The sequence below is a fragment of the Sphaerodactylus townsendi genome, linkage group LG08 (assembly GCF_021028975.2).
Source record: "Sphaerodactylus townsendi isolate TG3544 linkage group LG08, MPM_Stown_v2.3, whole genome shotgun sequence".
In the NCBI taxonomy this organism is placed as follows: Eukaryota; Metazoa; Chordata; class Lepidosauria; order Squamata; family Sphaerodactylidae; genus Sphaerodactylus; species Sphaerodactylus townsendi.
The window spans coordinates 80,573,649-80,586,553 of NC_059432.1; the positions used below are offsets into that span (position 1 = coordinate 80,573,649).

The window sequence follows — 12,905 nt, forward strand, 5'->3', positions numbered from 1 at the left end:
TTTTGCCATTCCGCACAGCTTCAAAGAGCACTGAAAGCAGTTTGAAAGTGCATTATTTTGCATGTACAGAATGAGCCTCCTATTGTGGACTGAATTTGGTATGCCATCACTACCATTTATATTCTGTTCCACTTGCCTACTGTAGATCAGGATCCTGTGGGTCAAGAACATGGCTTTGCACTTGGTTCTAGTATTCCATAGTGGGACGTAGAGTGTTCACACTGACTCTCTTATTATCTCTAGCACGAGAGGAGAAGCTGAATAGCCATTCTCCATTCTAAGTCCTCCATGCTGAGGCACAGCTTTACATTTTTGTTGCCTTGGAACTGTTGTTGGATCCATTTTTTTTGATACTGTGCAATACTGTTGAATTAGGTTAAATTATTCCCAGTATAGGTCATTAGACCCTACTCATCAGGATACTGTGCTTTTGAAAGTAGGTTATTCCTCCTCTGAGACGGCAAATATTAAGGTCACCTTGGATGTTGCGTTCATCATTGTATTTCATATCTCTGTGGCATCCCCTCATCTTTCAGATAATTTCTCAGAGATGTTTCTTCCCTGGTGGTTTGAGACTTCTTCCATCAGAGGACTTTTCAGAGGAATAGCTGTCAGTGGCTTTTACATGCAGCAGCCTTAAAAACATGCCAGTGCTGCTTCAGTGAAGAACCACAGGAGGTGTGTGCAGGATGGGAGGCTTCAACCATCTTAACCGTAACTGCTTCAAAGAGCATTTTCTGGAAGATTGCTGTCGACTGGCATAAAGCAATTTTGCCACCTTCTGCAAGAAAGAGGCACTGCACTCCATTGTGAGATGTGTCTGAGATTGTCTTTTGTGATTTTATTTCTATTTCTTTTAATATTTGATACTTAGTCAACACCTTTAGCAGTCAGGCAGAGGACTTTGCAAATAAAATGAAGGTACTTAGGATTACAGAGGAATGATGCTTATGTATTTTTAATCTCCAATGTTCTGGTACAAATATTGACATGAAAAAGATGCAATAGATGTTTTGTGTGCGTCACCTTTGCAGACCAAACACAAGGAGAATAGCAATCAGAGTCTCTGCTTTCAAGCGCTATGCAGTCTTTCATAGTCATTTTCAACAAATTTTGCCTGTGCCATTTATCCTGTTGGAAGATGCATAATGTGCATACAAGTGTCATATTTGATTGAGTCATTTTCATCATTTACTCCATTTACTGCTTGGTTGGCACCTGTTCTCAATATCCATGTTTCCTCTATGTACTCATGCCAACTAACCTGAATGTGCAACATTCATGTGATTTACAGGGACTTTGCAAGCTGTTAGGGAATGGGACAGGGCTGTTGAGCAGCATAGATATGTGTTAGAATAGCAACAGGATGTCTATAGGCAGGTGCCTTGGGCACTGATAGATCTCTTTACCCCCTCATGACCATCATTGAATTTTAAAATGGAACATGAAATCATCCTCTAATTCCATCTGTTACCTATATAAACAACTCAATTCAATCCCTTGTTCAACTTTCACCACCATCGGCATGGAGCACCCCAGATTCTCAGGAGGTAGTTAGACATTCCCTTTTTCACTGTCCAGGGTCATGGGGTGCTTAGTACCATTTGTAATAAGTATGGAAAACCCTCCTTCTTCATTACATTCTTTCCCACTTACTGACAACAAAACTGGCTCTCTACAGTCCACTGAGGTGGGGAGGCTTAAGAGATTTGGTATTGAGGGTCTGGGGTATCCGGATTAATAGGTGAGCAAGTATCCTGGCTCTTGATTTCCTCAGCTGGCAAGATGGCAGATTCTGCTATTGTACCTGAAAAAACAGCCTGAAGCTGATGTTTAAACATCTGCGATCATTATTTGTTTTGACTGAGTTCATCTTCAGTTGAGGTTCCAGTGTGAGGGTAAGAGGTAACCATTAGGAGAGTGAGGTTGCTGAGTCTCTTTAAGCCTTCCAGATTTGGGGGGCTTAATCTTAATTCTGCGTTTTTTGACGAGAGCAGTTTTTATAGTAATGAGATAGTTTGTCTGAATATTAATTGTGTTGATGATTGTGGTATGGTGTAGCTGGTGAAGGAAGAAGAAAGGTACAGTTAACCTTTCATAGGATTGGTTCAACCAGCTGGTAAAAAGGGGAGGAGGATTTCCTTTGACCATACAAAAAAATGCCATGCTAGAGATTCTGGGACCTGTGTAGGCAAAAGTCATATGAAATTGGGCTGTAATATGAAGGGGGATTGGACAGGATTGTGTGGGAAAGCTGCCTGGATTTAACCCATACTGTGAACAGGAATTGGTAAATTGATTCCAAAACATTGGTTTATTTTTCCTGAAAGTTCTATGTCTGTTATATTTATACTTAATTATTATATGTCACAGTATCAGTTTTGATGGATTTTATCTGAAAGCTGAGCAACATAGAAGGATTGTGTTCCAGAGTAACATTTATGAAAAGAAAGATGCATCAGTTTTTCCAATAACATGTATTTATTTATTTGTAACATTTATATCAATTACTATAATAATTCAAGTGTTAACAGTAGTGTAGCTTTTTGAAAAGCTAGGCTGGGCAAGATTCTAGAGCACTAGGCAAAACTCGAGTTCTGCTGGTCCTCGCAACTGGAGTCAGTATTTATTTATTATCTCAACTGTAGGCCTGATGAAATATCTGTCTTATAGACCCTGTGGAATTGAGATAAATTTCACAGGGCCCTGGTCTCATTGGACAGGATGTTCCAAAAGGTGGCAGGAGGGCTGAGAAGGCTCTGGCTCTAGTTGAGGACAGCCAGACATTTTTTGGGCCAGGGATCACCAGTAGATTGTTGTTGGCAGAGCTTAATGTCCTTTGGGTGATATATTAAGAGAGCTGATCCCACAGGTAGGATGATTCAAGACTGTTTAGGGCTTTAAATGTCAAAACTAGAACCTTGAAATTGATTTGGTATTCTACCTGGAGCCAGTCGAGTTGATAGAGCATAGATTGAATGTGAGCTTTCATGGTATCCTGGTAAGGATCTGTGAAGTTACATTTTCTACCAGATGAAGTGTCTGGATCAGATCCAAGGGTAGCCCTGTGCAGAGCAAGTTGCAGTAATCCAATCTGGAGATGACTGTTGCATGGATCACTATGGCCAGGTCAGAGTAAGATACATAGGGCACCAGTTGCCTGACCTGGCACAGATGGATAAATGCCAATCAGGCCACGTTTGTAACCTGGGCCTTCTTAGAAAGGAAAACACTCAGACTCTTGACAAATGGCTTAGGTGTCAATTGCACATTAAGAGCCAGGAGCAACCCATTCCCAAATCTCTCCAGTCCAGCCATAGGACCTCCATCTTTACTGGATTTAATTTCAGTTTACTCTGCTTCATCGACTTCATAGCCTCCAAACAAATGATTTCTTAGAGGTTACAGAACAAATGCAGGTTCACTTAAATAGCTGTTTCAATTACAAGAATACAGCTTCACTTAAAGATGGCTGTTTCAGTTTCCAAATTACTTCATATATGGTTTCATACATGCACAGGTGTCTTTATTCAGGGTAAGCCTTTTCAACATGGTTCTGAACACCCTCCTAAAACTCCCACCCTTAACTCCAAAGGAAATTCACACTGGCTTCGGACAGAATGAGCTCTGGGGTTTTACTAAACCCACTCTTAACTCTGCCAGTTAAGCTAAACATACCCTCATGGGCTCAAAGGCACCAGTATCTAGATGTGGTCTCCTCATGAGACAATAACTAAGCACTTTGTGTGAACTTAGGAGTGTCCCAGTGAGATCATCTTTCCCGCTTGTTTTCCACCCACACCAGGCCTCCTAGCCACTGGTGAAAACAAGGCTCTCTCAGTCTGAGATCTCTTTGAGAACACAGCCCCCCCTTAGCCATTCTCCCTTTGTCTATGGCTCTCTCTGCCTTTAGACTCTGTCTCCCCTCAACACACCATAGGTGTACCGCCCATAGGAACAGGGGGTCAAATGACCCCGGATGCAATGGCAGGGGCCCCAATATTGCCCCTCCTCCACCGTGCCAACCAGGCTGCACACACTATCTGAGCCACCTCCTTCCCTCCCCAGGCTCTCGGCAGCAGGCCCTCAGCAGTAGGCCAGCTCCTGGGCCACCTGCTGTGGTGCCTTGCTTTGCGCTCCCCCCCCCGCAGGCTGGCAGGCTCGTGCTCTTTCCAGGGCCTTGGGAGGACAAAAAACAGCCTGTAGGGAGGCAGGGGATGGGGCTCAGCGGCGGCCAGCCCCACCCCTGAGGCCCACCCCCGGCCTCCACGCAGGCTGGCTTTTGCCCTCCCCAAGCCCTGGGGATGGCAGGAGCCTGCCAGCCTGCAGGGAGGTGGGGGGCGGAGATCGGCAACAGACGGACCTGCCCCCAAGCTTCACCCCTGAGCGGGGTGGGGGGTGCAAGGGGGGTGCCTGAAGAAGGTCTTGTCCCCAGGCACCATTTCCCCTAATACGCCCCTGCCCCTGACTGAATCTGAGGACTGACATGATTTGTGTGTCACACAAGCTGTCAAGCTGCTTTCAAATCTCTGAAATCTCTCTAATCTGTTTTTCTGACAGGCTTTTCCTGCTTTTATGAGAGACTAGCTGTGGCTCCTGGCTACTGCATTTCAGCTGGCCAATCAGGTGGCGCTCTGGTTAACACTTGGTGCTTCTGCTCTGGCTGAACTTCACCTTTTCAAATTAACCATATAAAAGCCTAATTGATCACACTATGCATCATAGCCACATAAGTTTTTCTGGTACTCTGTTTCTTGCTGGAACTAAGGGGTCAGGCACAGTCAGCCTACTGTGCATCCTTTTTGCTAAGGACTTTTGGGTCCATCACTCACCATACACATACCTGGTTCCATTGTTATATAAAGTGGGAAGAATTCATCTTACAGCTTTTGGACTGACAATTGAAATGAGTGTTTCTCACAAGAGAAAGAAGTACCCCCCCCCCCAATGCCCTATAAATAAAACTCAATGTTGTTTTTTATTCATAATTCTGGAGGAAACAGAAATGACTTGATGCTAGAGCATTAGGAGGAAATTTCTACAACACTTCTCTTTTTGAAAGTTTCAGTAGGCATATCATACCAGAGAAAAATAGACTGCAGGTGAGATAAAGAGGAATAAACATCACCTCTGAGTATGATGGATTCTTTCTCTTTGATGCCAGATAAAAGAGGTTTCATTGGTAAAGAGATGTGATAATCTTTCATCATGGTGTGTATGCCCAATTGAAAAAGGCTGACATTTTCCTCCTTTTCTCAAAACAAAGAAAAACAGTTCTGAAGATGCGGTAGACAATGCCTTGTAGTTTTTCACAACAGTGTCAGTGAAACAAGAGCTACTTGTGTGGTTGTATATTTAAGCAAGAAGCCCTAACTCCCCAGATGTGCCTGAATGTGAATGAAGTAGCCATCAGGAGGAAAGATGTGTGTCAATTAAGACTAGCATTTACAAAATACAGTAGAAAAAAAGCTTTAAATCTATCATTGAGATCGTAAGTGTTGCTAGAATTTATTCCCCAGGCTTTTGCTTCTAATGTGATGTGACTGAGGTTATGTTAAAATACCTCACCTTGTCTGACTGAATTTATTTTAGCATATTTTAAGACAGTAGAAAGTCAGGATGAATGGAAAATGTATATGTGGGGCAGGTGATGTTAGTTTTCTAAATTATGGATATCTAAGTGTTGGATATCCTTAATGGTTAACTTCACTTCAACAACTAACCCAATTTTTAAAAAAGTCTTATAACCAGATGGACTGAATTAAATCCTCATCCTTTCCCTCTCTCTTACATGCAGATAGGTATCTCTCCAAATTTTGGATCCCTATTGATTCAATCCAGATAAGCCCATTTTAATTTCACTTTGCTCGTTTGACCTGATCCAGCGATAGATTATGCATGGTGAGGTTCCTGCGACTTCAACGAGAATTGGCCCAGGAGTCTTTGTTTTGGTGCATGTTTGGCATTATTACCCATTGCCCTGTTTGCAGCAGGTTAGGCAGTACCCATCAGCTGGTTTTTTGCTTGTGTCTGGGGAGTGTGTGATGTTTTGCAGGTTCTCTGTTGTACAAGCCTGCTTTAATTTTTAATATACTCTTCAATTTTTATCTTTAACTTTATCAATAGATTGATAGATATATCAAAACAAAAAAGGCAAACTATTATAGAAAAATCTTGAATATAGCATCTGTACATTTTGCACAAACACTGATTGTTTTTTATGGTGGGAAATGAGGATAGAGAATAATGCAAACTGCATGCAAACTGCAAAATTGCAAAAGGACAACCAAGGCAAGGGGGAACCAGGTTTGATTCCCAGTGGCGTAGGAGGTTTAGAGCTCGTGTATCTAATCTGGAGGAACCGGGTTTGATTCCCAGCTCTGCCGCCTGAGCTGTGGAGGCTTATCTGGGTAATTCAGATTAGCCTGTGCACTCCCACACACGCCAGCTGGGTGACCTTGGGCTAGTCACAGCTTCTCGGAGCTCTCTCAGCCCCACCTACCTCACAGGGTGTTTGTTGTGAGGGGGGAAGGGCAAGGAGATTGTAAGCCCCTTTGAGTCTCCTACAGGAGAGAAAGGGGGGATATAAATCCAAACTCCTCCTCCTCCTCCTCTTCTTCTTCTTCTTCTTCTTCTTCATCTTCAAAGTAGACCATGGGACTGGGGGAGGGTAAGACTAGACAGGCGGGCTACAGGTGGAGGAAAGAGGTCTGGGGCAAAGTGGTACCCACTGGCAAATCTGTCCCACTGTGGCAGCAAAGCAAAATTAAAATTGTGCTATAAGTCGATTTGCTTGCTGCAGAGAGAGTGGAAAGTGAATGTGGGGCTAGACGAAATAACGTCCATACAAAACATCTTGCAGACATTCGCCTCCACCACACAGCAAATACCTTGTGCGTAATCGGCTAGTGATTACTGTTGCAGTTTTCTGTTTCCCTCTCTCCGGTATTTTTCCACAGAATGTATGTAGTTTTCAAAGTCATTTATGTGTCAATAAATCTGCATTTTAAGACAACCCTATCTGCACCTAGCTATACAATGTGCTTACAAATGAGTTTACAAAACCAACAGTGAAAAGCAGAAAGCCCAAACTGTTGAAAAATATGTGAATACTTTAGAAAGAACTGAAGCAAGGAGCAAGCAAACTTCCATTCATTCCTAATAGGGAATCAAGGGATTTATGCAGTGCAGAGGTGGAGCTGCCAGGGGAAGGGGGTGCTAGCGCATTGCACTGGGTGCACGCCTGGGGGGGTGGAAAATTGCCCGCCCCCCATGGTTCCTCCCCCCCCAACTTACCTTAGTTCAGTCTGAAAGTGCAGGCTGGAAAAGTGGCCTGTTCACTTGAGGCTGAAAACGGCCTGGTGGGAACTACACTTCACGGGAGACCTTGTGAGCGCCAAGGTCTCCTTGGAAGTGTCATTCCCACCAGGCTGTTTTCAGCCTCAAGTAAACAGGCCGCTTTTCCAGCCTGCTCTTTCAGACTGAACTAAGGTAAGTCGGGGGGGGGGGGGGAGAAGAGTGCGCACCGGGCGCAGTATGGCCCAGCTATGCCTCTGATGCAGTGGTTGTTGAAAATAACATCATGTTGAGAACAGTTTGACATTATTTAGTCAGGGCCAACAGAAAATTAACAGAATTCTATGACTGTACAAGTTTAGGTTTATTAAGTGGACAAGGAACTCCTAAACCCTGCTTGTTGATTCCACTGTTTCCCTTCTTCTTTCCAGAATCTAAAGCAAGCTGCCGATTGGGACGATCAGCATCCACATCAGGTGTGCCTCCTCCTTCTGTTACTCCTCTCAGGCAAGCCAGCGATCTGCAACCAAGCCAGGTACCATCGTTAGCCAATCGTGAATGACTTCCTGTGATGCAACATGCCAAATTTCCTAACCTCTTTGTGTGTCTATCTTCTATTACTCTAAATGGTTATTCTATTTTTGTTATGATTTCTGTTTGGATGCCTGTGTGCGCGTGTCTGTCCCTCTCTCTTTCTGTCAGCAAAGAAATTCTACCCTCCAGCACTATGGCAGGATTTTCTTTGCTATCAGTTCTTAAATCCTTGTTTGTCTCTTCGTCATTCTGTAAGATAAACGTGTTGATCCGTAATCTTTGTACTAGTTGAATGTGTATGTGTGTATATTTTTTTAATTTGATCCTGTTCAGTGTATTTTTCTAACAACTTTTAAAAATTTATCAGCATTTGATAAATTTAAGCTATGTTGTTTATAATGTAGATTTCTTTAAAGCATCTTGACTAAAACAGTTTCAATTATATGTCTCAATGACTTGTATATACCATTTGAAATTTGTCCCATTGTAATGTAATATATGTGCCAGTTTCGCATTTATTTTTGAGCCTGATGCATGAATGTATTATACATAAATTACATTTTAGTGATACAGCAAAATATTATGTTTCCAGAAGGCAGCTCAATTTTCTTCATTTCACACTTATGTGTAACAGTAATGGAACTATTAAATAATCTTCTACAAGTATGTTTATTATAAATGAGCAAAATAATTATGAGCAGGGTATATTTGAAGGAAAGGCCCATATGCTGTGGAATTCAGCAGTGCAGTGTGTTCTTTGGAAGCGAGCATTGCACTTGATTTATGTGGTGTGGGGTTGCTGTACCTCTCCCCATATCACATTTCAGGACCCAAAATATCCATAGATTCTCACCCTGGCTTCCTTCTGGCCTCACCTGCTGTAGAATGAGAAGAAGGAATTCTGGGGTGGCAAAATGGTCTATAACACTTCAGCTGAGGAATCACATTTTGGAATGTTCTGCTACCCCGTGAAGTAGAAAACAAGAACCAGCAAAAGACAGGTTTAGAACCCAGGGCACTTTCGCACATGCACTTTCAATCCACTTTCACAATTGTTTGAGAGTGGATTTTGCTATTTCGCACAGTAAAATCCATCTGCAAAGTGAATTGAAAGTGGATTGAAAGTGCATTATTCTGCATGTGTGAAAGTGCCCTTACTGTGTTACATTTCTGTATCCCATGGAGGTGTTTTTATTTTGGTTTTTTGTTTTTTTAATGTGAAAGAGCATTCTGATGTGATAACCCCCACCTGTCCATCACCTGATCTACACATAAAACAGAAAGTAGTGATAGACTCCAGGCATTAATGACATTAATTCAGGTTGAATGCTCCATTATGGAAGAACTTCTTGCAACTAAAAACAAACAAACAAACCCTGGCCCAGTAGCAGTAAAGGTTGAACCCTTGCTTTCTGATCTGTTCATTCTCTACCTGCAATATAATTACATAATGGAACATTCAAAAATGTGTTCCCCATCCACATTCTGTTCTTTCTACCATCTCAGCCTCCACATTTTCAGCTCCCTCTGTTGTCTGTGTGGAACTGCCCTCCCACCTCAGCATTTGACTACCTCAGTCATATAGGCATAGAAAAGAAGAAGAAGAAGAGTTTGGATTTATATCCCCCTTTCTCTCCTATAGGAGACTCAAAGGGGCTTACAATCTCCTTGCCCTTCCCCCCTCACAACAAACACCCTGTGAGGTGGGTGGGGCTGAGAGAGCTCCAAAGAACTGTGACTAGCCCAAGGTCACCCAGCTGGCATGTGTTGGAGTGCATAGGCTAATCTGAATTACCCAGATAAGCCTATCCCAGCTCAGGCGGCAGAGCTGGGAATCAAACCCGGTTCCTCCAGATAAGAGTGCACCTGCTCTTAGCCACTACACCACTGCTGCTCCCATAGACCCAGCTTAGTCACTCAGGAGTGTGACAAAAGATTGGGAGAGTGGGGGACAATGTTAGGATATAGGATAGATAGGTAGATAGGCAAATAGCAAGCTAACTAAGTAGTTAAGTAGATAGAACCTTTTAGAAATTACCCATCATTAATATGGCTCCTTAAAATTGCATATAAATTATCTTATACTGTGAATAATTCTTCTATGTATATGTATATAACTTGGAGACAGGGGAAAAAAGTAATATTTAGCTTTCTTAGGTAAATGTTGAAATCATATCCAGAGGTGTAAGGATTTAAAAATAAAATAACTTACACAGTGATCCAAAAACATGTAATTTAAGATACAAAAAATAGTGGAACAGGGACTTCACTTAAGTGTTATTAATGTCCTTCCTTATATTAAAAATATAAAGACAATATCAGATTGTCATCCCCCCCTTTTGTTATACAATTATTAAGTGTATTTGCAAAGACTAGGAACTAGTAGAAACCAAACACTGATTGAAGATGGTCTAGATGTGAGTTCAACTCAAAACTATAGTAATTACATGATAACTTGCTGCCCTTTTCTGAGTCTCTGAATATTTCATGTCACTTGGAAGGATTAGAACACAGTGCCATCTAATCTTTGGGTTTTATGACTACATATTGCTGTGTGCATGGCAAAACCGTGTTTTGCATGCATGTCGCATAGCATGCATGTAGAGCACTGACTTCATGGTACTGTGAGATGTGCAACCATGAACTTGAACTTAAGCTCTAAGGGTTGGTTCACACATGCGTGGTGACTTCAGCTTAATGGTGCCATCTTAAGCAGGGTCTAAGTCCATTGAAGTTAATTGTCATAGAAGAGTGTTAAGTAGTAGAAGAAGAAGGAGGTTTGGATTTATACCCCACCTTTCTCTCCTGTAAGGAGATTCAAGGGCCCACTCAGCATGGGCACAGGGAGCGGCAGGGCACTGTTGTACATGACACCGGTGCAGCCCCAGGGCCGTTCACACACTTGGGTATGCTCAACCTGGGAGCTGCCACAGCCTATGGCTGTGTGTCTGCGAATGCCCCACGGGTCGGAGGGCAGGAGGCATATCCCCTCAGCCCGACGGAGCTGGACAGGGAAGAGGGGTAAGGGTTTTTTTAAGTGACTTGTTGAAAAGCAGTGATACACTCCTGGTGCCATTTGCTCGAAACCAGCTGCACTTCGCCACTTTCCAAAATACTTGCTAAACTAGTGAGTCAGAAAAATGCCATTGTGGGGGGAATAGGCTCCTGCAGCGGTGCTCCAGCAGTGGCAACAATGCGGAGTCCTCCCCCACAACAGCGGTTTTACAGGCAGCACGCTAGTCTTTATGGCCTGTGCGGAGTGGGCCAAGGTAGCTTACAAGCTCCTTTCCCCTCCTCTCCCCACAACAGATACCTTGTGAGGTAAGTGGGGCTGAGAGAGTCACCCAACCAGAATGTAGGAGTCTGGAAACGCATCTGGTTCACCAGATAAGCCTCAGTCACTCAGGTGGAGGAGTGGGGAATAAAACCAGTTCTCCAGATTAGAATCCACCTGCTCTTAACTCCTACACCACACTGGTATGTGAACCAGCCATCACAGATGATCACAGATAGAAATTCCAACTCGCTTAATGCCAGTTCAAACACTCAAATGAACAGAGTTCACCTATTTGGCCAGATGTCATTAAATGCTGAGTAATCAAATTGATAGTGCAAATCAGGCAGCCCACTTATAGACTGCAGCTTTATTCTATGAAGGTGTGCCAGTGGGCTCCCAAGATGAGATGCCTGAAGAATTACCACCATATTACTATCCTATCATAATTTATAAAACTTGTAGCGAATGTTTGGTATATTACACATCCTCCTATTTATAAATGATAATGTCAGAATTGGGAAATGAGCTCAGAATATGGATTTGTACATTCTGGTCCCTGAGCTCATTCCAGGCTAAGCCCAGTCCTGACCTTTTGAACTTTCAGACATTTTGCTGTGAATTTTTTCCCATTCTGCCACTGCAATTTCCCCCTTTCCCATTCCTATCCTTAGTGACTTTGTTATGCATTTGAATAGCATGTAGAACTAATGAAGTTATATTCAGGATACATAAATATCATAGAGGAAAATTCAGTTCACATCCAAGGACAATAACACTGTAACTGATTTGAGAAACTGTGATTTGTCTGATGGAGGACAGAAACACTGGGGCAATTTCTTGCCTTGTGACAGAAAATAATAACAATAATCGCTCTATGTCCCATCCTCTACTATGTAACCTCTCCTTGATGCCCTGTTTGGTATTTTCTACTGAGGGTTCAAGGTACTTACAGCTCTTGGAGTATATGCTAGTTTTATCATCTAGGGGAAGGAACCCTTAAATAATTTCTAAAAGAAAAAAATCCATACTTTAAGGGACAATTCTATTAGTATTAATGAAGAAGAAGAAGAAGAAGAAGAAGAAGAAGAAGAAGAAGAAGAAGAAGAAGAAGAAGAAGAAGAAGAAGAAGAAGAAGAAGAAGAAGAAGAAGAAGAGTTGGATTTATATCCCCCCTTTCTCTCCTATAGGAGACTCAAAGGGACTTACAAACTCCTTTTCCTTCCCCCCTCACAACAAACACCCTGTGAGGTAGGTGGGGCTGAGAGAGCTCCGAAGAACTGTGACTAGCCCAAGGTCACCCAGCTGGCATGTGTGGGAGTGCATAGGCTAATCTGAATTCCCCAGATAAGCCTCCACAGCTCAGGCAGCAGAGTGGGGAATAAATCCGGTTCCTCCAGATTAGGGTATACCTGCTCTTAACCACTATGCCACTCCTGAGAAGTGTGCAAGTCCTTTGATTTGAACCAGCCAAAATAACATAAAATATTGTGCAAGTTTTCAGGTTCTCTAGAACTCTTTGTCAGACTGGGTATTGGAGCAGGGGCATGTCTCAGGCCACATGTCTGGATTTAGTGTAGAATGTGAAGCAGTCTTGAACAGACAGGCCAGAGCAGGTATCTGATTGCACCATCAACCACCATATTTTAAATTTATTAGAGACTTTCAATTCAGGCACATACCTCCTTTTCAGCTTCACTGCTGCTTTGCTGCCCTGGCAAACTTTCCCGGTGCCTCACCGCTATTGTCCCCATTTTTTCTGTTCACCCAACAGCATACAGCCCCTTCTGTACAGTGTGAT

At 42.8% G+C, this 12,905-nt stretch overlaps 1 protein-coding gene across 5 annotated transcripts in view; it reads left to right on the plus strand.

The window, feature by feature from the left end:
• The window catches only part of NYAP2 (neuronal tyrosine-phosphorylated phosphoinositide-3-kinase adaptor 2), a 197,520-nt gene that overhangs the window by 150,488 nt on the left and 34,127 nt on the right, over positions 1 to 12,905 (plus strand). For 4 of the 5 annotated variants that reach the window (XM_048505725.1, XM_048505721.1, XM_048505723.1 and 1 more), the window contains one exon: positions 7,728 to 7,831. In XM_048505725.1, coding sequence (XP_048361682.1) covers positions 7,728 to 7,831 — 104 coding nt within the window. Of the gene's footprint in view, positions 1 to 7,727; positions 8,304 to 12,905 lie in introns of those variants that run through there. The other variant, XM_048505724.1, reaches the window with a different exon arrangement.